The 25,682-nt window shown below is 44.2% G+C and overlaps 1 protein-coding gene across 1 annotated transcript in view; it reads right to left on the reverse strand.

Moving 5' to 3' along the window:
* Window positions 1-1,868: 1,868 nt before the first annotated feature.
* The window catches only part of dock1 (dedicator of cytokinesis 1), a 155,582-nt gene continuing 131,768 nt past the window's right edge, over window positions 1,869-25,682 (reverse strand). The window contains exons 41-52 of the mRNA XM_079292770.1: window positions 23,414-23,555; window positions 22,986-23,067; window positions 16,380-16,464; window positions 15,057-15,143; window positions 13,473-13,649; window positions 12,110-12,193; window positions 7,677-7,814; window positions 5,965-6,107; window positions 5,431-5,629; window positions 3,891-4,059; window positions 3,465-3,616; window positions 1,869-2,687 (exon numbers count right to left, since the gene is read on the reverse strand). Coding sequence (XP_079148896.1) covers window positions 2,592-2,687; window positions 3,465-3,616; window positions 3,891-4,059; window positions 5,431-5,629; window positions 5,965-6,107; window positions 7,677-7,814; window positions 12,110-12,193; window positions 13,473-13,649; window positions 15,057-15,143; window positions 16,380-16,464; window positions 22,986-23,067; window positions 23,414-23,555 — 1,554 coding nt within the window. The 3' untranslated portion in view covers window positions 1,869-2,591. The remainder of the gene's footprint in view (window positions 2,688-3,464; window positions 3,617-3,890; window positions 4,060-5,430; window positions 5,630-5,964; window positions 6,108-7,676; window positions 7,815-12,109; window positions 12,194-13,472; window positions 13,650-15,056; window positions 15,144-16,379; window positions 16,465-22,985; window positions 23,068-23,413; window positions 23,556-25,682) is intronic.

Here is a 25,682-nt window from a genome sequence, read left to right on the forward strand (position 1 = left end):
ATCAGTTAAATTAGTATTTGTTTTGTTGATGAACAATTAAGAAACCCATGTCTTGATTACCAACATAGCAATGAGACATTTTATAATCTGACAAGATAACACCCATGAGGCACAGTATTACAAGTTGTCTCTTCTGACTGCTTCTCCCAAATAAAACTCAGAGGGAAAAGATGTCATTCAGTGTTCCTCATTAGGAAAAGAGAGCTTTATAAACCCCAACTTTTTCAAAGGTTAAAAAAAACAAAACACCTTCAAACAACAGATGCTACAGTTTGAGCATTTCTCCTCAGGCGGACACCCACTCACAAAGTGTCAGCAGAATAAGAGAGCAGAGGAATATGAAACACCTTCAAACATACTTCAAAAGTGTCCCACAAACTGGTTTTACGACGCACACAAACACAAATGAGGATTTTTAGCCACTGGAGCATGAATGACAGCTGGAAAAGTATTAAGGGATGGGAATCACCAGAGGCCCCACCATACGATATTATCACGACACTTAAGCCACAATGCCATGTTATTGCTATTTTAGATATTTTGCAGTCTGTCAACATCTATTTCATCCAATAAGATCAAGTTGTCACTTGGTTCATCTCGCCCACATTTCCATTGCGGAAAAATGTTTTTTTCAGTCAAGCAGACAGACTTACCAACACTGTCACAGAAGCTTGTCATTAATGTTGCATCATGCACCCGACCGTTTGTATTACACTGTAATTTACAGTCTCCAAAGTCCTGACTTCACCCATGACCAAAAATCCCAAAATTAATAGTTTCGATAATAGAGATCAAAACTTGGCCTCTTCCCACGGAAGACATTGCGATACTATGTTGTATCAATTTCCCCCCAACCCTCACTATATATGTCCATTTAGTTTTCTGAATATGGGAAGGGTGAGAATCAAAGGATTTCCTTACACTTATTAAAATTGATTGTGTGATAGTTTAAAGTATCTAAAACACCTCACTTAGACATACAGTATAGAAAGGCATTATGAATAAGATTATATATAAAAACGTCGTCCCTGCCAAAATTATCACTGAACTTTATATGAGTCGTTATTCCACTCACACCCAAAGTGATGCACATATTACTAAACTAATTAAAGAGTAATTCAATTTTAAGCTGCTGCACAACAGATAATGCTACACTGAGTTCATGGTTCAAACTCCAATCATTCATTTGGAGTCAAAATACATTAATCCCATCAAGCATAGAAAGCTGAGAACAAACTTGTCAGCCTGTGCATCTCTGAAGGGAATGCCATGACACCCAATCTATAATTTCCAAACAACGGAATTAAACAAAACCATAAATAATGATGAATTTATTCACATGGAGTGTTTCTACACTCCAGAGTGAAGAAACCACCGTATTTAATATAGACATTGAAGGATAAACTTCAGCAGTTTCTATAAAAACAGAATAAAGGAAGGGTATAGCTGGCACCTGTGGCTTTTGTTGGCTCATCGATGCTACGAAACTATATTTCAAATATGGGCCACATTCCAGATTCGCACTTCCAGCTTTGAAATAGAGAAACGATGGCATGGTGCGCAGACACATTATGTAGATGAGATTGCACCAGCCTAGATAGAAGTCATTCCGTGGCGTAACACGTCCCGGTATGAAACTCCCGTGTTGATAACGATGCGGCTTGCATGCTTGTGATGGCTGTCAATCAAGCAGGCAGAAAGCTTTGTTACCGAGTGTAGCAGCGAGGAAACGTGTACGGCTTGTCTTGGATTTGAGAAATGTAGAAACGCACTCGCATCTATCTCCAGCATCTCTCGCTGCAGACAAAAATAATGAGGCGGACATTTTTCTTTTAAAAATACATACAATTGAAAGTTTTATTCGGAAGTCATGTCAGTAGTGAATTGAGAAAAGTCAATGTTACTGAAAACCAAGGTTACAGCACTCTAGGACAAGGTGTGAACAATGATAATGCGATAGGAGTTAGTTGTATGTGCACTCCAAAATGTAACCAATAAAATCCAGGATAGGTTGTCATATACCAACTCGGTAAAGTCCCCGTCAATTCAAAACCTACAAGCCCTTTTTTTTGTTTCATATAAATGCCACTTAATATAATGATACGTTAATACAAAATAAGCACGATCAAATCACATACAAAACCTGAAATAAAATAAAATCATATGTACAAACCTCTGTACATAGTGGAAATATGAGTAAAAGAGATTATTTAATGAGCTACGTGCTCCCATAGACTTGAGAGTGGGGCCATTATTGGAAAGCTGTTGGTCCAAGCGTATCTGTCTGAACACTATGTCGCGATAAAGTTTTGAAGTGGCACGGTGTCGGGCGTAGACGGCATCAATGAATTCAGTGACTAGTCATCTATGCAACATGCTCCCTGCTGCCAAACTGTAGGCAAAACAAGATAGGAAGAAATGGAAGGGGAAAAAAAAAAAGCATGATAAGAAGGGGCGTGCTGCAGTGAGGTATTCATCTTGTCAAGCTGGGACAGGGAGCGAGGAATGTGTGGGTAAAAACAGCTGCTTTTTCGGTGGGAGCGGCAACTGTTGTTTTTGATGCGCTGTCAGTGTGTCGTTGGGTCCTTTGTTCACTGTACAATTCCTGAATCGATGGAGGCCTGTTTCCTGGTGGTCTTAGGAGGAGGTGGAGGAGGAGTCTTGCTGGGCAGAGGAGGTGGAATGTGCTGCAAATAGACAAAACAGTAACCTTGAATTCACCATTTTCTCATATAAAGACAATTTCCACGAATTCAAAACTCTTTGCACTTAAAGCTGCCATCGCTCCCATATTTATGGAGTCAAATTACAGAGTGGGGCTTTTCTGTCCACTTATATGCCCTTCCTAAGACACCTAAGAAACAACAGAGCAGGATCAATGCTCCTCAATGACCTCACCTCTGCTTCCATCGGGGACTGTAAATGAAGAGCGGCTGTCACACAGCCTCTGAACATCTGCTCTCCCTACACTACTGTCCACCCGCTGCCACATTGTCTGCAGAGGCTTCGTCGGACTACTTGTCCGCGGGCCGGGACAGTGGATGAATACGATTCGTTAACGCGGTGGTGGGGCGAGAGGACGGCTGGCGTAGACGTCGGTAAACGTGGAGAGACGAGCCGCTGAGTAACAGCGGGAGAGCCTCTGATGGATGCGAGAGGTAAAGTAATCATCCAATCAATCACTTCTGAGCACCAGACAGGCTGGGGGGGGGGGGGGGGGGGGGACGACACTTATAAATAACAGCGGGATGGACAGGCCTGCGTGGGCCCTTGCTGCTAACTGACGCACACATGAGAGTGTGAAACATGCATGAACACACACGCACATCAGCACAGGAAGTACTGGGGCAGGGGACAGTGGAGGAGATTGACCCGGACTTCAAGTGTGTGTAGCGGCCTCTTGCTTCATTATAAGTGCCGTGCATCATTAAGGAGCTCGTCTCAGAGCTAATTAAAACACCTACCCTTTGATGTGGCGGGGGAGGAGGAGGTGTCGAGGGACTCGTCAGGTCTTGATTATCTAGCAGGTTGCCGTAATCAGCATTGCTGCCTTTCACTGGCAGCGGAGGCGGGGTTTCACCTTTGTCAGAACAGCCCATCCCGTTCAGCTCCAAACCTGTGCAAGAGGGCGCCCATCAGCTCAAATTCATCATCAAACTACAGTGCACGGGCATGCACTGTGACGCATGCTAACATGCGTCACAGTGCCATGTTTTAAATCAAACTGAGAATCGTTGTGTACTACAGCATGTGGTAACAGTGATGCAAGATGTAAAACAAAGTCAGAGGGAGGCAGAAAGGACCTACAGAGATGATACAACCTCTTGTTGAGTGTGTGTGTGTGTGTGTGTGTGTGACTGGGAGTGAGAATAAAGTAGGATTGCTCATACTGTGCAGGCTAAAGGAGAGTTTGCTCCTGGGTGTGATGGGCGGGGGTCCCGGCGAGGAGGAGTTTGAGGAAGAAGAAGAAGGGGGTCCAGGGGACACGGAGAGCCGCCGGTCTCCCCCAATCTGGCTGAGAACTTGACTCCTTGGTCTCTGAGGCCGCAGCGGGCTGATCTGTGTGATCAGGCACAAACAAAAACAAGACGTAGAGACCATCAGGGAACGAGTCGCAACAGAGTGAAACAACTTAAATTCCACAAGTCAATAAGAAACAGAACTGAGAACAAAATGTATTATCTGTCAAATGAGTCGAATCCATGGCGAAATAGAACAGAAGATGAATAAAATATCCTTTTCGGGAGAAAATTACTTTCACAACTCCTCTGTGACTCCTCTGTGTGTGAATCCACACGCATATTGAGTCGACTATTTGTGTTCCTAAAGGAGAAACCATTTGGATAAATGTGCTCATTGGGTTGCAATATCTTATTTGTGGTTACAAATCATTGTCCCACCTTTATTACGGCAGGAATTTGAATGTGAAAAGATGTGTCCTCGGGGCTCCTCCACACTGTGGGCTACATTAACAAACATCTTTGTCATTGGCCAAACTCAAACTCAGCCACAAGGGAGACGCTGGAAATGTTAACACACTTCATACAGGGATGCAACGCTCCCCCCTCCCCCCGAACACTAAAACACAAAACTGACATTCAGGATGAAAAAGCAATTTTCTCGATTTGTGCGTTCCAGATGATAACTTCAACTAAAACTACTATATGCTCCAACTGCTTGTTAACCACCAGAGACCCCGAGGTGCTCCGCTCTTTACCCCTGAGGCAAGAGGCTGCTATCACAAGGCAGACGGCTCCACCACTGCCAGGGGCCTCTTTTGGATCCCATTCGTACCCTTATCTTAAAGCCGTTAGCCGGTGAGAATCCCATGAATATGCAAAGCAAATGTTACGGTGATCTACGACTTATTTATGGCAGCATGATTGTGCTCAGCATGTTGTAAACTGCCCGTTAGATTTGGATTATTCTTGTAAAAGAACGGTCGTGGCCGGATGGCGGCACTAAACAAACAACATATTCTCACTAACAACTCATCAATTACAGATGCTTGGTCAGGGGCCCTTATGTTTCAAACTATGACACTCTAGTTACCCGTCTAGCGCCAGCTTTGGAAGTGCCAGTTTCCATTCATTACACTGTGCCTTTTCAAAATAAACTTCCATGTTGTCAGGACATGTAGAGTTTCCACTGGTCACATGCACACAGTTTTGTTTCAAGGCAGCTGCCAGTCCAGACCACTTTGTGCCAATACGTGCCTGTAGTTGTGCACATATCAAATCCTCCCACTTCCCTGCATTTAACATCACCCCTGCTTTCTTCTTTTGTGAACCATGAACACCAACAGTAGCTTGTCATTGCGTCAGATAGAGTACAAGAGAGGAGCAGGAGAATACAAAGTGGACAAACAAAAGGAAGAGAGAGAAAGTAACACATCGGTGAATTCCTTGTACAGGTCACGTTTTTCAGTACCGTCTCCGACAGTATGACGGCTTCAGCGTGCTGCAGAGGGATCTCGGTGGTCTTCATCTCTTTGTCAAAGATCTCCTGGTGCTTGCTGTTCCTCTTCTCCTTCTTCTTCTCTTTGCGCTCCCTCTCGGACTCATCGCGGTCCAGCTTGTCCTGAGACTTGGTGTGCAGCTTCTTTGGCAGGAGAGGCTCCAGGGCAAAACTGAAATAAAGATCAAACAGCCAAACGGGAATAGTTAACAGCATAAATGTTTGATTCGTGAAGTTGGTATGGTCTGTGCCAGGTACACAGTCCACATGAACTTCACAAAAAGGCATAGTTAATTGATGAGAAACTGCATCAGCACATCCTCAGGAATCCTCTTAGGTTTGAAATAAAATGAATCTTTCTACGATGTTAAATATGGGGCCTGAGACTTATCGAGATAACGACGACAGGGATTATTATAAGACGGTAATCCAAAAAATGGGATGACCAAAAAGCCAAGGAGGACGCGAGGTATTTTATGCCCGGAAGAACTGTAAACTCGGTGTTACCCATCTGAGCCGGGCCTGGAGGGGGAGTTGTCAGAGGAGATGGAGTTGACTGAAGCCACTGACAGCGGCCTCTGGGAGGAGGGCATGGTGAAGGAGCGCACCATGGAGTGAGGACGAAGCCCCCTCCGTTCGTCACCTGCCGGCTGACACCGCAGAGGAAGAGAAAGACAGAGAAGAATGTAGCTTAAAAGTCCCTGACTGCTTTGAAGTCCTCTGTGCATTTTTGTTTCTGTGTACGGTGGAGATATGGGGAACCTGTGAAGGGTGAAGGCCATTCCTAATCCTGCAGCAACACAATCACACATCATTTCACGGGGAGAGAAAAATAGAACTCTGGCGCCACTATTTTTTCTGTACTTCTGTAAAAAAAACAACTAAAAACGAGTAAAAGAATCTTTAACAATGAACACTTCTGTATTTTAAAGAGTCCTTTCGAGTGGAGTCGAGTGGTAAACGTATTACAACAGCCTAGAAAGTGATGGCTTTTCTCTCGTTGGAGAGGTCACCGCCCGCTCCCTGTACATTGAGCGAGGACGCCTTTACCCCAGGCAAGATTACGGGAAAAAGCTTGGCCGAGCAACAATTAAATCTGTAGAGGAGGAGAGAGATGGGATGTGGTCCCCGGCAGCATCCCACTGCAAACACGCCGACTTCAGCTAAAAGTAAAAGCAAGTATGACATACAAGTTCTCAGTTCATTTGGAGGACTTACTGTACAGGAATGAATCAGTAGCTTAATAAAGTATCTGTTAATTATGACATCTGCTCTTTGAAATGACATCAAATGCAGTTGATTTATCTCTTATTTATGTTGATTGTTTACTTATTGCATCATCTTTATGTCCTGGTTCATACACCTATTACCACAGGAAGTGAGATCAAAATAGGGAACACATTTGTCAGTATCTTTAAATGCTTTGCACAACACATCACACGCTATCCTTCAAATAAATATGGAAAAAAACATCCTGAATCTCGTTTCCTGTAACTTTTAAGCAAAGCAGGCAAAACAAACCACGCCTCGTAACAAATGATGGAATGATGTTTTTCTGCGGCTTGCGTCATCATGTGTTCATTATTTTCAACCTTATGAAATACAAAAGGTTGAACATGTTCAGATAACACACAGGGCTTCCACACCACCTTCAACATCAAATCCAAGGACTTTCCCGGCACAATTCCCTCAAATTCACAGACCCGACACGGCACAGTTTGAGACACGGATCAAGGTTAATTAGTGTTACAACACTGAGAACTTTCATCATGAGAACTAGCAGGCTTTACAGAAGCTCACCGACAACAATTAAACAGAGAGAGAAGCTTGAAGATGTGACACAGTGATGACAGACCACGTCAGTTCATGTCCACTTGCAAAAAGTTTCAAGGCCTTTCATCCCCCCCCCCCCCCGCCCCCTTAAATAAAAAAAACTTTCTAGATTTCAAGGATGCGTTGGCACCATGAACCAAGCAGTTGCATCTATCTTGTATCTGAAAAAGTAAAACATGAGATGTGGAAACAACAACAAAGGAACAGGAGGAAGAGAGGACGTCTGAGAGGTATGAGAAAATCATCCATTTCCTCGAACTCCTTTAGCCAAACACAACAGAAGAAATAAAAGTAACAGCTTCAGATTCCATTAGTTCCTGGTGGGACGGACCACACTGAGCTACAAAGCACTTATCATGTAACAGAAAACAAGCAAAAGCTCTTACCAGGGTTTTTACCCCGTACTGCTTCTCCACCTTCTCCCGCAGTTGCTTGAAGCAGGCCTCCAAGCGGTCGTGGAAAGGCCTCAGCGCCTCCGTGACCTTCTCTCCGTGGATGCGAACACCTTCGGAGAGGTGCGGGATCTGCCGGGGCGAAACGGTAGTGTGAGAAACATTCATCCTGAAGAAGCCCCGGAGAGACGAGAGGTTAGCTACATGCCGCTACTCGTCATTCGTCAGAGGAATAAATTCAGCCAATTTAAAGTGACGGCTTTGCATACTCAGCACATCAGAGGACGTGTCACTACAACCTCATACAGGTGGAAGCGGAAGGCTGTTGCCATGACACTCCCTCCTCCCTCCCACCTCAACCACATCATAACACAGGTATATTAAACAAGGCGATGAGAAGGCATGAACTACACGTGACGGATGTTTTCCTCCGAAACCTCTGGCGCACAGAAACAATGCCCCCTTTCCCGGAACACTGCTGCCTCTCACATGATTGTGCTAGGCAGGTGGTGAATAGCAAAGTCTAAAACACACAACAGAAGCATCTCAGGTAGAGAGAGGGAGAGCAAGAGCGAGAGAGACACTGAAACTGCTGAAAACTAGTAATTAGGAAACCCCAGTTCCACAGTGAGAGTCAGCAAGCTCTGGCGAGAGGAGGAAGAGGCCCTTGGGAACACAGCATTTGAGTGATCCCCCCCCCCCCTCTTCTGAATGAAATCACAGGTTAAATTTGAATTTTTTTGGAACATGGTATTTTAGAACTACACGCCATCTTTGGCTATGGTAAGGCTGGCAGGGGAGGATTGCACAATAACTCGCCAGAAACCAGCAAAGACGTCACACTCTGCCGTGGCAATAACAGACCTTTCCTTTCCCATGACAAATGTACAAATATTAAACCGCATCCTATGATAGGAGGAGCACATTTTGAGCAGAATGGCTTGAAAAGGAATACTAACAGACATAAATAACAGGATATTTCACTCTCTAGAATGTGTCTGTGCTGCGCTCCACAAAACCAAAGCTGTGGCACAGAAGGATCAATGGGAGAAGGCTACAGACACCCCTGCGAGGATTTCCCCTGCTATCGACACCTTCATGATCACCGCTGGGACCTCTTGTAGGAGAGAGGAGAGGAGGAGAGGAGGCCGAGAGGAGAGGAAAAGGTGAAAGCAAAGAGAGGTAGAGGGGAAGAGGGTTAGGAGTGAGAGAGAAAAGGGGGGGAGGGCGAGGAGTCGGGAAGAACCAAGTGCTGTGAGATGAAATGGGGAGAAAAAAAAAACAGCGAGAGTGAAAGCTAAGGCAAGATTCACGTCTCTCAGGATACCCACATCTTTTTATAGACCTTAGGATGATTGAGTGCGACTGAGTGGCGGCATGGCAACAGAAACCTGCTTGGTGGCTGCAGAGATAAGCTCATTGTGGAACACACTCCGGCTCAAGGCTGCTATCACACAGACATATGTACATTCAGTAGTTTAATTACATACAGCTTATATATTCTGCTCCAGCACTCTCATAGAAACAGCGGGTTTATGATTCGGGATATCACTCAGCGATATTACCTCCAATAAGGCTAATGTCAATATCGGATAACGAGGCACTGGAGGCCTGAGGCTGCATTTAAAGAAAAAAAACAAAACTGGATATATTCCACTCTAAAGGTTGCAAAGAGTCATTTGATAGGAATAAAGGACAAAGTTGGAGTGGCATACAGGCATTTGTGTGTGTGTGGCGCTGAAACGCCAGCTGGGAAAATGAGAGCAAGGCCAGAGATTTGGTTTTGGTCATCTTAGCAGGCATGAAGGCCACATGTCACAACAACTGGATGAAAGAAATGGCACTGCTGCCTAATATCAGTGTCTCTCAGAGCCCAGTGTTCCTAGCTGACCCCTGTACCTCGAGTCATCTTTATTGCACAGCGAGCACACTTCTGAGGCATCACTCCGCTACCCTCAACAACTTTAAATAGCATGGATCATGCTGCAGCGGGAAGACTATGGCGCTAATTTCGGCGTCTGTCGAGAGCGTTTGCTAATTATAACCAGAAACATCACATGAAAACACACACTTTGTATTTTGCCAGGGAGCTTTTTACAATACTTCATTTCCTGATTTCCAGTTGCTCATTTCCTCCCTAATTACTAGAGGAAGACAATGGATGCTGCAGAATAACAGTGCTCACCGGCTCAGTTTGAACCGTTTAGTTTGTTCATTGGACCAGGCTCGCCTTCATTTGTCTCATTTAGAAAGATTCGAGGCGGGAGATAAACAAGAATGCTGGTTCTGGCAAGTTTCAAATCAACAACTCTGCCTTTGTCATCTCTTAAGAGGTTCCTTGTGTGCATGTTTGGCGTGGGCTTCCGCAAACGTATTTCTGCTTTCTCCGAGACACGTCTCCGTGACAATTACACCAAACGTCTTCAATGGTGTGTTTCTTCTGTGCGCATGGAAGAGACACACCACCATGATTTCAAACACTTCGTTAGCTTGGTGTGAAGGACATTTTTAACTGGGCACAGTGGCCGGTCACTCTCGTACTGGATTTACTGGAACGTACGACAGAGCTCCTGCTAATTAGTACTGTGGATTGTGTTCGGAGGATCATTTCTAACAGCATTCTAGTCGAGCTGAAATCTCAAATTGATGCTGAAATGGCGTTGGCTCTGTCACATTCTAGCATTGCACTGGAACCAAACACAAAGCGTTGAACCAAACAGACGTTGTTTATTGCCTTCGCTTGAAAGGTAAGATCTAGTTGTATACTCCAACCGTGTCAAATAGAATGTACTCGTGTTATTCACTTCTTTCCAGGAGCGATGAAATAGAGGCACGTTTATTCTTAGGTTACCACCTGCTTTGTCACCTTCTACTTCAGTCAGCGATATCCTACATTTCCGCATGTTAACACAATCTGAATGTCTTAAAAAAATGAATATGGAAGAACTAAACGAATAACTAATATGGAAATAGTAATCATAAAAAAAGCCACAGCCTCTAATGAAAAAGAAATATGCGAGCAGCGTCACGCACGGCATGAAATAAGAAGTCGATATATTCCTGTGTGAATCATCGTGCCTTCATCGAGACGAAAGGTTTCACAAACACAAAAAAAGATTCGCAGGAGTTCCGCCAGAGACGCAGAGCACAAAGTTGACCTATTTTACAACAACGGAGAGGAGAACAACTATCGCAAATTCAATTAAGTTCCTTTCCCCTTGCAACTAGCTACAGGAAGCAGAAGGAGAAACTTCCTTGTCTGTGCTCATTTCCTGGCTGAACCCATAAGGCAGGAAACCTCGACTTCCCGATTATCAAAGTGACCCTTAGTTCAGAGCTAAAAAGTCCAGAGTAATAAAAAAAAGCAAAACAGCCTTTTAAAATCCCGAAGGGAGGAAGTCTTTGGTATTCCACTAGAAAGCAGGAGCTTATTAATCAAAGACGAGCCACAGATCTGTGGAGTTTCATAGTAAGCTGTTAAACAACACGTGCCACAACATTAAGTGTGTACGTGCAGTTCTTGTCTGCTGCGTCTGCACTTCCTGCAGGCTCAGTGAGGGTGCAGAGCTCTCTTCACGCTGTGGAGCATCCCCCCCCCCCCTTAACTTCAGAATGTTTGCTTCAGCACTCTCTGCCTCGCTATCATCTCCAATGAACTCTTGAACACACTTTTCCCCCCAGCCCACCTCAGTTACTGTCGTAGGACACTCTCGGCAGTGCACTCGCTAGTTCTTCAAACGACATATCATATTTTCAGCTGTAACCTTTTAGAGTTCTGCTGTGGCAGCAGTGCTTCAGTAAGGGGACAACATTTCAGGTAGAAATGTCGTATTACACAGAACAGAACAAAAGTATCCTTCAGCATTCAAGCTCTCCACTGCCCGGTGTCAACGGGGCCCCTTGTTGGGGTGCTGGATGACTCCCAACTTTCTGGTGATGAATCCATAAGTAATCAACTCCACACTGGGTCACACATGCACCAACATGCACGCAACGCTAGACCGGCTACGTAAAGAAAGCACAGAAAGAGAGCGACTTCATTCTCTGCTCAGATAGACATTCTCCTCTTTCATAGCAGATAGAATTATGCACTTTTAATAACCTCGTAAGTTACATACTGTATAAGGCCAATATGTTTACAGCACCTGAACAGCCCAAAGCACATCCAGGCAAATGAAGAAAGCTCAATCCTGCGTAAAAGCAAAGTGGCATGAATTCACTATTTCATGCTACTTCGTACCATCTAATCATGCCTGTAGGCCATGCCGTAAATGTCATATTTTAAAGTAAACGAGATTGTCATTCGTGATGAGCAGACCATGACACTTTTCCTTGAAGCCTGACATCTCGGGCGAGACAGACTGATGCTTTACCATGATCACAAGCACTCGACAGACACAGAGCAGCAATATGCAGTTTAAGCTCACCTGCCAGGCGATGAAGTCCTTTAGTTTCTCTATCTTCTCCAGGTCCTCTGGGTGTTCCTGGATGTACTTATCATTGAAGAAGGCCTGGGGAAGAGGGAGAGGAGTTACTGGAGTAAGTCTGTTGATATGAAGGGAGAAAAGGGAGGAGTGAGTGCGGGGGAAGACTGAAGGAGCAATCTGAAACGTGGAAAAGTTTGCAATATGAATAAAATGAGAAACGGGGGAGAACAACACTGACAAGTCAAAGGGGACAGCATTGGGAGGGGCTGTTAAAATGAGAAAAATGTAGTCGAGACATCCGTCTCTCCGCCATCACCTGCACTATTCCGCTGAGATGAAGGAGCTCTCTGAGGGCAAAGAATTCACATCGCTCCTCCTCTGACTCACACTGCACTGTTTCACAAGACAAATATGAATCTATTCCAGGTTGTGATATTAGCTGGGAACAAACTGCCTGTCACTTTTTTTATCCATCGCCATCGTGTTATGGCGAATGGAGTGTGCAGCTCACAAACCAGTGGGAAACACTAGAAATGTGATGAAGATTGACTTTTACAGGAGGAAAAAAAGGCCCAGAACAAAAACTGATTCATGATGACAAAAAATATGTTGGCAGTCACAAGTGTGACGATAAAAATGTTAAATGCTGGTGGAATGAGAGCGTCGAGGAGTTGAAATATGCATGAGATTATAATTTTATTTCACAGCATGATATCAGACCTGGGGGAAGAAATTGGTTCATTTGAATTCGCTCTGAATATAGCGCCACGTATTAGAAATTCACCAAAATGTTCAGGAATATAAAACGTCAGAAGAGCTTATTCACTTTCTCTTTGAGAGTTAGATGAGTAAATTAATATCACTCGCATGCTGGATATGAAGCTGGAGCAGCAGGCGGTTAGCTTAGCTCAGCATAAAGAATGGAAACGGGGAAACAGCTAGATCGGCACTTTCCAACAACATCTGCCCATCAGAACCTCTAAAGCTCACTAATTAACACGTTCTGTCTCTTGAAGTGCAAAAAGGAAGTTGTGTGTCACGGGGTTTATGTGCTGGCGACCTCACTGTGACAACAAGACTCCAGGAAGTTGTGCAAGGTGTGTAACAAGCTTTAGAGGTGCTGGTAGGCACATTTTGTTACCCTAGAGTAGAAACAAGCTAGCTCCCCTTTGTCCAGTCTGTATGCTAAGCTAACGTTTCCTGGCTCTAGCTTCATACTCAGCGGAAAGACAAGCGTTTCATTCATCTCCACATATTACTCAAACAAAAAAAGCGTATTTCCCAAAATGTCAAACTGTTACCTGAATGTGCTCAGGTTGAGACAATATAGGAATACACGCAGGACTATTTTCACATCGACTACCTTCTCATAGTTGGTAAAACCTCCCATAACAGCTGGGTCCACAATCCCATTCAGCAGCATGGAGAGGGGGTTGATGGGAAGGTTGGGATCGTTGAGATGCCTCTGCACCATGCTGCTGATCTTCTCGTTGGTCAGCTGCATCGTCTCCATGGCGTTCTCCAGTGGACTGATCTCTTCCTGTGCAGCAAAGTAAAAGGAAGGCGTCGTCAAATATTCAGTTTATATACACACAGAGGTCACGAGTGTCTCTGTAATCCCAACAATCAAGCGGAAACGTTTTGTGTTCACTGACTCGGGATGGGTTATTAGAGGATTGTCTGAGAAACCCTTAACTACGCGCATAAATCATGAAGGATGGCGGAGCAATGAATCATTTTCCACTGCGCACATGCATGACCCTGCAACTGTCAAATGAAGATGGATAGCACTTTGGTGTAGGGGAACTTCAGTTCCCATGTCAACAAACCATGATTCTGAGAAACGACGAATAAAATGCTTGGAAACGCTGAAAAAATAAAAGAATCCAACTCGATACGTGTAACTCCACATGGAGGCAATCTAATTACTTTAGATGAACAAAAAAAAAATCACCTCCTTGCAGCCTCCTTGCTCGTAAGAATATAGGGAGAAACATGAGTGGGCTGTTGTATAAATGTTAGAATTAGACCCCCAGCCCAAAAGGATAAAGTTGTGCCAGGGAGACAAATCTCCAATCTGTGCAGCTATGTCACCGGCCAGCTTGACAAAAAGCATCGTCAGATGGAAGGCTTTAGCTTGGTGAATCTCAGCCTAGTCATTAAGCTTTAAATAGAGAGTGTAACCTCGGGGAGCTGGCCTCTCCCCGGCTCATCTGGAGGGCAAGCTGCTCCTGACAGTATGTTCCAACCCAGCCTGAAGGAGGAGGCCTTTGAATTAATGTGGCAATGGACCACCTCACTATATGGACTCAGGGCTTAGGCAGGGATCGGATTTTTGTGAAGAAATCGTTGTGCTTAGGATGTAGCGACCAGCAGGACCGTTGTGTGGTGAGCTAAATGTCCAAGCTGCCTGGTGTGTGGGTGTCATGTGACGGCAGGTGACTGTAACGCCTTGGCTAAGGATAACCTCTGAGAAGTGCTTTCACCAGCACAGATATGACAGCGACTAGTTAAAGCCACAGATAAAGAGTAATTGATTGCATAATACTTAGCCGGGCTAATTACTCTAAGTAGCACATTTGTTTTGGAACAAACTAATGACACATTAAAAGGATGAGGCGGTGTGTTTTGAGCTCTAAGTGGTACTGTAACCGGCTCTTATGCTCCAACTTCTATTTGCTGCACTCATTTCTCCACTCTCTCTTGCACCAGACAACACCCCCAGCCCAAGATGGGGACACCAGACCAGCATTTGAATTAGTCAAAACAACAGAGCTAAAGATAATGAAGCTTGTATGCAGTTTCAGCCGGATGGAGGGGAATTGTGTACATTACAGTACAGCCTATACAGATTATGGGGACAAATCATATCGATTGCCTCTGAGCAAGGCTGCGGATCCTTGTCTGATTCGGGGGCCTGTCTGGCACACAGGCCCTTCATACTCACTGTGGAGACTGACTTGACTTCAAACCAGCGCAGGATGCCAGGAAGCTTGTACGCCGTCGTGTACGTGGTCCTCTCAATCCACATGTTCTGTTGACAGAACGACAAAAGACACACAATCAGAACACAGCGCGGAAATCAACTGATATGACAAGGCGGGGTTTTGTTGTGCCAAACTACATTGAAACAAGCGTTTACACTGTTGCATGAATGAGAGTAAGATGACGTAATGGTTGTTGAATCAAAAGCCATTGTAGGGGGAGGCGGTCGGATGGAGGTGTGCACATGGAGCTCAAATAATGTCTGTAAATCTTATAAAGATCCATCACCTCACTGTCAGTCAGTGAGTCTGAGAGGAGTTAAATACATCGTCCTGCCTGAGATGAAGTGATGCCACAGTAAACACACACAGAACAGTGTGAATGGATCATTTTCTCGTTACCATTGTCATCTGCCACCTGGATGATCAGTGTGCACAAACCATAATTCATAAAATGTACCAAAAATCAGGAATCGACAGTAATAGTTGCACAGGGCAAACAGATTTGGATCACTATCAACAATTGTATTTATCCTGGATCTTCTTGTTGGCAGCCAGTTGTCCTGTGTTTAATGAGAGTTCTGCTTTGCTATTGATTTACTCTGCTTGAAACGATTTAAAAAAAGATGCTTTATGACCTCAAACACAAATCTCAAACAATAATCGATCAGCAGTCGCGCTACAGAGACAAAAAAAGACAAAAATGAAAAACCCATTTCAGTTTTACTGCGTTTGCTGCATCTTAATATCAGAGAAGACCGACAAACTATTCGATCAGGCTTAGAGATCATCTTTTGCCCCGTTAGTGGAGCCGTTAGTGGAGCTCAGGCAGTTGTTTCTAGCCCAATATGTTGTGCATATAACCGCTAGTGTCTGTGGTTTATCCGTGAGTGAGTGAGAGACAAACAAGAAATATTTGAGGGAAAACAAAAGAAATCCACATTATATTATATACGTATGTTTAAGTGTCATTTTTTCAAAACTGAAATATGGGACATAACTACACAGGACTATTATCACTCAAACCATAAATTATTCAAATTTACTATTTTGTCAACTTTGGCAAACAAAAGTAGCTAAAATGTTTTATATTGTAGTTCAATACTAAGTAGCCTTCAATGTTATTTTTAGACATTCAAACTGGCACAAACACTTTTTTTCATTTAAAAGAGTGTGATAAGTATGCTGATGATCATTTAATGTCAACAAATAATTCATAAATCCATTTATAAAAACAAAATATAAATAGAGAAGTCAAGTCTTCGTGAAAAAAAAAAAAAAATTACCGCAAACTCGTTGTCGGGGTCCTTCTCCCCCTTCCTCACTGGCCTGGAATACTGGAATTTATGGACTTCATTTACGGTGTAGAAGCTGGGGAGGGAGAAAATCAGCGCCTGAGTGAATTAAAACGGTTGCGGGCAATCTACGGCCCGATTCAAAGGTTGATTGCTTTGCTGCAGGTCAAACACAGGACAGGTAGCTCTGCCAGAAGCTGTGGCATTTAGCAATGCTGGTGTTGACTAGCTGTCTACGACACGGCCTCATATCCATGTAAATAAATTCATTTTTGGGTCTCACACACACACACACACACACACACACACGTCACTCGCAGCACCGGAGGTTGGTCCGACATGTCGGACGCGTAGAGAAGCTGCAGCATACGTGACAAGAGGCACACGACTAGCGGGGATGAACTTTGCCAAATCAGGTTAATAGACATTTCACACTATGCTGTGCTGCTTAGTGCCTGTGGGAGCAGCTGTCTGGGCACATACAGTACATGCTCACACATGTTAATTCAATAAATCCAGCGACAACTGTACATGTTTCAGACTACTTTAATACGTATCCACGAACAACTGTCACACGTCTTCCGTTCCTCTAGAACTAACTGTGTCACACGCATGCGCACTAGTTAACTCAGGACTTAACAAACTCCCCTTTCTCTTTAAAGAAAAACATTTGTTTTTTAGAACCGTAAACATATAAACACAGGTTTAAACTTGCAACTTTAATGACTAGAGTTTGAGGGTAGTAAGGCTTTTGTTGATGAGCTCGTTTAGCCTTTAAGTTGCCATACACCTTCGCTGAGAGCCCTCAGCAGAACAAGTGCAGATGTCCCCTTCTTAGTCAAGCAGTCAGCGAGCTGTCCCTTGGAGGCTGACCACATCATCTGCTGGATGGTCCCAGAGTGGACGAGCTCCTTGACGCTGCTGATTTCGAGGCGGAGTCTCTTTTCAGTGACTGTTTTGGTGGACTTGACAGCATCAAGAAGAGAGCGATTGTCCGTTACACACACAATGGGAAAATTGTTCCGTGTGCAATCGCCTGTGGTAAGTTCTGAGTAGAGTGTAGCCAAAAAGACTGCACTGTCAATGCCATCTGCAAGTGCCAAAGTCTCTCCTGCTAAGGTGCTTCGGACAACTCTCCTGATCCTCTTTGACTGCCAGCATATGGGTGAAAATCTTCCATTCTCTCTCATAAGCATGACCAGGTGTCCGCCTTGAGTGCCTCCGTCTGGAAGGTTTCCCATCGAGGAATCACTGAACACCACTAGTTTCAGCGAGCTGTCTCTTCCCAAGTACTGAAACCTCAAGATCACCTCTTCTGATCTCAGTTTCCTGACAAGTTTATTTGCAGAGTGCAGAGTCTGAACAGTAGCATGCTTTACACTTGATGCTAGGATGGATATGTCACACATTATGTCGGGTCTACTCTGCCTTGCTACACACAATATTTGGCCAATCTTCGACTTTAACATGTCAGTCTCAGTGTCTGTTAGAGGAGCCTCTCGCTGTGTGGCTCTGTTGGGGTCCACAGGAATGGGTTGTAGATTCTTTATGTAGATACTTTGTTGCACTTGTATCTCATCCTTAAAGAGTGAACCTCCATTCCAATGTAGCTGAAGCTGTTGTGCTCTTCACGTCCAACTTGAAAAGCAACTTTCAAGTGAGGGATGACTGTTGTGGAGAATGTTTCTGAACCACCCCAGATGAAATCATCCACGTGACAAGCAAGGAGTCCCATCACATTGCAGGAGTCATCCAGCCAGTAGAACACTGCTGGATCAACTCGTGACACAGCAGCTCCCAACTGCTGCATAGTGTCTTTCACTCTGTTGTACCAATACAGAGACGAATCTGCAAGGCCATAAACACACTTTTTTAACTTCCATAGAATTCCCTTGCTCTGAGCTTCTTGGGGAGGACGGATAGACATTTCGGGTTAACTCTTTGCCTTGTAAAAAGGCTGCTTTAATGTCCATAGAGTTTAGCTGCCATTTCTTTTGACATATCACTGCCATAATCATTTTTAGAGACTCCGAGGCACATGTAGGCGAGTCTTTAGGGAGCTCCTGAGTGTTCATTTCTTCAAAGCCTCTTGCAACTAATCTCGCTTTAGGTACAACACCATCAGCTGTCTCCTTGAGTGTGCACACCCACCTCGTAGAGATGCATTTCTGGCCTTCATCTTTCACCTCTTCAAACACATCATTATTTTTCCAGTTGCTGAGTTCACTGTGTTTGGCAGACATGAAGGCATCATCATTCACAATAAGTATGTCTTCTTCAGGATGGCTAGCACCGAACTCAACATGCTCAGATGGGACCACTTGAAGATTGTGTACTCGTCCTAAGTCAACAGAACCGGTAGTGCCAGAAATTTCCTCAGGCTCAATGTACTCCAAATTATACCAGTATTTGTATGTCCCAGTGGCTTTTCCTGCCCTGCTGAGGATTTTTCCAGTGTGTGCTTGGCCACTCTCACTGTCTGTGTATGTAACTACCTGTCCAGTTTTCAGACTAAGGCCCTCACAAGTTGTGGTTGAGTTGTTCTGTGATGCGTCCGATTGACCATGGCTACCTCCTTCTGTCTGTCTTGGTGTGTGAGGGGGTTCACTGTTCTCCTCACCATTTGTAGGCGTCTCTTCCTCACTTTCATTTTCAGTGTCATAGTTATTCTCATTGCAGCCAGGTTCTGGTAATGTTGTATGATGTTCAGTCCCGTCCAGCTGAATGTCCCTTTCTCCCAGCACTGCATGTGGGCTCTCTACTTTTCGAAGCCTGGAGTGATGTACGCGAACGTAAGTGCCACCATGCCTCACAAATATCACCGCACCATCTTGGCCGATGACCACACCTGGACCTTTCCATTCTGTACAATCCACCAGTTTGTAGTAGACTTTGTCCTGTTTCGTATCGGTCATCAGTGGGCCGCAGTTGTTTACGAAGGGCTCTTTGGATCCTTTCAGAGGACTCAGCTTCTGTAAATGCTCTCCTTGCAGCATGTAATGTTGTGATATGCTGGGCTATCCAAGTACTCATATTAGTACCTTCCAGAGCTGGCGGCTTATTAGTGAGAACTGAAGGCAGATTTGGGTTTTGTCCAAATACCAGCTGATAGGGACTGTAGCCATGCACGTTGTGCATAGAGTTCTTTGCCATCAGGCCCAGTCTAGGGCCATCCTCCAGTCATTCCATTGTCCTTCACTTTCATCAGGATTTCAGTGAGGGTTTGATTATGCCTTTCCAAAAGCCCATTGCTCCATGGGCTGTAAGCTGCAGTTGTTTTCACTTCAATGTTGAAGCTTTCAGCCATGTTCCTCATATCTTCATTGTTGAATTCACCCCCATTGTCACTGAACAGTCTGCGTGGAGGACCATGAACACTTATCCAGCAATGTATAAAGTGCTTCACAATCTCTTTGGGTTTCTTGGTGGTGACGATGCTCCCTGCACTGAATCGTGTGAAGTGGTCAATTGCATGCAGATACCACACTCCCGGCTCTAGCTCATGCAAATCCACAGCTACAGTTTCATTGTAGGTTGAGGCCATGGGCAAACCCACTGCAGGCTTTGGCTTGGGTTTGCTATATCTGATGCACGTCTCACAATTCTTTACAATGTCCTTAAGGATTGTGGTGCATTCATCATCAGCATTACCCGAGCAGGCCAGTAGTTTTTTCAGTCTGTCAACAGAGGCTTGTGTAGTTTCAACAGAACTTTCTGTTTTTCTTTTGTCGTCATGTTTTCTGTCACAGTGAGAATGTCATCCTCATTCTGGAGCTCATGTTCATCTGGGTTTCTCACATCTCTGATGTTCACACAGTGATGTCCTGAAGATGTTAGTTCAAGTTTCACTGGCTGTTTAAACATTGTGGCTTTGTCATTTTCAATGTCTAAAACAGCACCTGCTCTTTTCAGTGAAGTTTTGCCTAAAAGCAATGGGATATTTACTGGGACCACTTCTGTTTCAATGTGACATCTAGTCTGTCCTATCATGGCTGGGATTTTCACTTTCTTTGTAGAATGAACAACTCTCCCATCACCAAACTTGAATGCTCTTACACTCTTTGTGTCCCCCATTTTCAGTAACTCACGTTGTGTTAGTCCACTCATGTCATGATCAAGCCATTTTTCTCCACACACAGTTCTAGTGCAAGCTGTGTCAATGACGGCTGATCCTAGAGACTCCACCATGAATATCTCTGTGTCAGACAACGATTCTTTTGACAACAAAGTAATGTTGCATTCTTCAACATCTGTCACTTTATCATCCTCTGTTCATTTTGCATGTTCATTTTTGTGAGGACAATCTTTTGCCCAGTGATATGTGCTTTGGCAGACTGCACATCTTGATCTTCTCCCGTATCTGTCCAGTGGATTCGTCCCTTGGACAGCCGTATGGATCTGTGGGCTTGACCTGACATTACTTTCACGTTTGCCAGTAAACCGTGTGTAGTAGGCACAGTCAGCAGCACCCCCACACACACGGAGGTCAACAGCTCCCTCTTGTGGAGAATTATCGCCAAATACTCTTTTCAAGGCTGACTTCATGTTTACAAACGATAGGTTTGGACACGCGGTAAGCGCTAATTGTTTGTCTTTAACATTAAGTCCTGCAGTATCAAGTAGCTTGAAAGCTAACACAGCATCTGGAAGCTCCATCTTGAACTTACGTATTCTGTTGTACCGGCGCTCAAACTCGACAATGTAATCGACCATGGAGACGCCATTTTCTCTTGTGATCCGGTCAAACTCTGTGTACGCCTCGTACTGGCGATCAGTTTCCTCTTTCAAAAACACAGCGTCCAATTTCGTGAGAAGTACATTCATTCCTTCATCGTCGTTCAAATCCACTGCGGCAATTTCTAGTGCACTTTCCCTCGCTCTTCCCGTCAGCGATAAAGCGACCGCCAAGGCCCGCTTCTTCTCCTCGAGGTCCGTCACCAGCCTCCAAATTTCAACCTCATTTTTCCAGCTCTCGTAGGACTTCTTCTCGTCAAACGGCGGCGGAACTTTGTAATTGCCAGCCGCCATCCTCTGCTACCATGTTAATTCAATAAATCCAGCGACAACTGTACATGTTTCAGACTACTTTAATGCGTATCCACGAACAACTGTCACACGTCTTCCGTTCCTCTAGAACTAACTGCGTCACACGCATGCGCACTAGTTAACTCAGGACTTAACACACACACACACACACACACGCTCTTTTTCCATATTTTTATTTTTATACAGACATCCACATCCACTCTCTCCTGGGAAATGATCCCCATATAGCATCCCTTAAACAATATCATGTTTCATAGAGGATGCTTTGCATTTACCAGCAAACAATTATGAATAAAATATAAAGGGAATCAGTGCCCCTCCATTTAATGTTTGTAGTGGCAGCAATAAGTGTGTGCCGACGGGATGCTGCAATGTTTTAAACTTCTTCTGCTCAGGACTGTTCATGTGTTGCTAATGAACATACCACACAAAGCTTTTGTGACATGCAAACACCACAGAGAGACTGGGCTCAGGTCTTACAGGTACTTGAGACATTTATTCTTGGCCACAAAGGGCAACACGCTACCTGATGATAAACATGATGAGAGCCAGTCCCAGATTAGCGGAGGAAGCGAAGCATTAACATAAAAAAATGAGCCTCTGAGATTCCAATCTAATAAACCGATTTATAAAGCAGCTTTAAATCAGCTGCGTTACCCCAATTAAGCCTTTTACACGTTATTAAGCTGGCGGGCTAGAGATGATGCAGTAGCATGGTCGGGACAAAGCGAGGTCAGAAGGGAGTGCTCTGCCTGCTGCTGTGACCCTTTGGCTCAAACAGTCTCATTGCTATGCACCGCTGATCTTTTCCACTGAATGAGAGAATAAATGAGGGAAAACAGAGAGCCGGCGACAGAGAGAGATAACAAGGGAAAGCACAGTGACAGCTGGAGAGTCGGCAGAGAAGGAGAGACGGACAGACAGCTGGTGTGGAGCAGTCCTCGCTAAACGTGGTTGTCTGATCTGGGCTATTAACAGAGTTACATATTCCAATCAGACACAGTTCACAAACAAGCCAACAGGCTGCTGCAGGGGGGGGGGGGGGGGGGGGGGATGTGATCAACGGTGCAGGCTTGCGATAAGATCAGAGCGCAGGTATTTTTGCCGAAAGGGTTTCAGAGTAAATTTCTTCTTTTAATTACGTCCATTGATGCGTTGGGTGGCATATCGGAGTGAATTTGCACAGCTGACTGATGCAGTGCATGGCTGGCGTGCAGAGTGGGCAAACAAGTGGGGAGGGGTATGGGGCCCACTGTTTGCCTGTGGCCCCGGCGCGCGACACAAAGGTATTAATGATGTCAGAGAAACAATGTTGTACTTGGCGCGGCGACTAACAGCAGATGGCGGGCGCAAGTTAATAACCAGGAGAACGACAAGAAGGTCAACCGCTGTTTGTTCCACGCAGACACACATTTACCTCCAGATTTATTGGCTTTCATCCACAGCGGCCCTCAACACGCATCACAAAAAAATTAAATGCACGCTGCGTGACTCTGAAACTGTAAAGAAGTGAATGTGAGCGGAGAGGGGGGGGGATGTGTCCTGCCTTACCTCACTATTTGTTCAGACACGGGTTTGTTTTGGAACTTGGCAGGCAGGTCGAGGATGGGTTTAACCGTGAAACACTGGATGTCTTCAGCAGAAACATCAAGGAAATTATTTCAACACGCAATTGAATGAAATTATAAATTGCAATCTTATTATTTCACAAAATTCTGGTGCCAAATTACAAAGTTGGCTTATGTAGGTCCTATAGAGCCATGCATTTTAGATTAAGACAGTTTTATAATCAGTTAAAAGTTCCTTGTGGTAACTTGTACAAAATAAGTTAAAGAAGCTTTGATTTATACATGTGAAGCATTTTGTCTGATGTAATAAATAACAGGGAAAGGGAAACATTTCTCTTCATGGAAGTGAAATAAAAAGCAAAACAAAACATCGACAGTTCAGATTGAACGAATGACTCGTGCTGAGGATACATTGTCCAGAAGAAGACTTTGTGTCCTCGCTGGGCGGTGTGGTCGTCTTCATCTTCTCTGCGTTGGGAAACTGTGTGAGAAGACGGGCTTCGAAATCCTCTCTGCGCTCGTACTCCTTCCCGCGGTAGATGAACATTTTGTTCTGAAACACAACATAGAATACAGTGAGACTTCGGACATGTACATGTAGGCAAAACTTTAATTTAATATCCTTTATTCTGAACAGTTCTTAACAGATATAAATAATATGTACACTGAAAAAAACGAAACAAAAATAACCAATACAGAATAGAAAACAGACTTTCAATCAGCAACATGCTTCAACATTTGAGGTCAGAAATGGAGTCGGAGGAAACAAATGCTTATCTCGTCTAAGATACAAATCCATCCATACTTGATCAGCAACACTGACAAACTCTTCCTCATTAAAAGATGTGAAAAAGATGAGATTTTTTTTACTATGTTTAATTTCTTCCTTCAGTCCATTCCACAAACTCATTCTACTAATGACATGCACATACCATGAAGATTAATGCGAACACAAATAGAGATTTCCTCTTAAGTTATAACCCTCCTCTCTTTCCAGGAATATCTTTCTGTATATTGCCAGGAATAAAATAGTTTCTTGCTTTGTACATTGTTTGTGCAGTCGTAAATCAGAGCCCTGAATGTCTATGCATGTGGCTTGAAAAAAAACAATGAGAAAATATTGTAATATTTAAAGAAAGTCACATGGACGAGAGGGGCTTTCATTTGTAAAGCTGCTTGGCCCGATGCTGTGGCTGGGTTCAAATACATTATCATATTAAATACTTGGAAACGAGGGTGACAGGAAGTTCTTGGCATTGATTCAGTGATTAGTCAATCCCAGCTGAGTTCAGAGTGGGCTGGATTTGCTTCAGCATACTGACAGACAAATGGCTACTACAATTATAGCTGGGCGATCTTTCACAAGCAGCTGCTGCTAACGACAGCTACTGAGGAGGTTGAATTTCATATCAGGGTGGTAAGATCTTTGCACTTGAGGATGGGCCCTCTTGATATTTTAACAGCTTGATCTCTTAGGGATCTTGCCATTTCCTTCTTTCTCTAAGCTGCTTTCTACTTTCATAAACCATAACTGCGTATCACTCGCGCACAGCGAGCCCTGTGCTCATGCACGCCACACATCTCAATTCCCAAATGAATTAAAAGGAATTGCAGCCGTGAACTACACCTGGAGCCGTTTTTTCAAGTTTGCTTTGACAAATAAGTTGACAAAAGCACGCTGATTCCCAAAGTCATTCCTTCTAGCTGCGGGAGAATCCGACAAATCTGCCCGACTACACACGGCTGCAACTTTCTAATGGCGAACAACGGCGGGATTTGCTTTCAATATTTTCTCTTAAATCACTCAAATCCATTGGAGGACATCCAATCTTTTCGCATCACTGTATATTGTATGCTTATTCATAAGCAGGACAGCAGGATCTTGCATCGTGTTGTTGAGCATTCTAGTCGTGCACACAGTAATCTCAATGTCACGACTCTCATTTTCATTACCCTCAAACCTACACCGGCTTGTTCTGGCAAAGAAAATCACTGTCACTGAGATAATAACTCAAGCTCAAATAGGCTTTCATTTCTTGGCTGGTGGGTAGAAAGGCAATTTCATAAAGTCAAGTGACAAAGCAGGACTAGTTCATATAGCTGCGATGTTATCAAGTTCAAAATGGAAATGAAACACGTACGCTTAGCATTTAAGCTCCTTGGATATACTTGAAGCGGGACTGGACCATTTGTGACATATGTGGAGAACGACCACACGGAAAACAACCAGATCATTCCCAGAAAAAACACCTTACAATGGGTGGACACTTTCTCTTTAACAGACACAAAGGCTGATTAAAGAGATCATCTTGTGTACTTCCAAAATGAATACAAGTCATTTGAAAAGACACCGAGTGCTGCTGGAAATGTATGAGCCAGGAATGCTTTTTCATCTCCCCGAGTGTGCTCTGGGGTCTGTCTGAGGAAGATTTGGAATGATAGAACATCACAGCTCATAACCGAGGTGCGCTGAATGTGGCGCGTTAGGAAACATATTTCAAACCAACGTTCACACACCCTCAACTGCTTTTTAAGCAGAGCGCTCACAGGAAACTAAATTCAGGGAAAAAGTCAAAGTTTAGGATTGATAGGAAGAGAAGGGAGACGTTGGGAAACACGCAGACTGGATGTAAAATGAGAGGATTAACTGTCGAGTCTTTGAAATACTGAGAACACCTTT

This window comes from Melanostigma gelatinosum (genome assembly GCF_949748355.1).
Source record: "Melanostigma gelatinosum genome assembly, chromosome: 21".
Lineage (NCBI taxonomy): Eukaryota > Metazoa > Chordata > Actinopteri > Perciformes > Zoarcidae > Melanostigma > Melanostigma gelatinosum.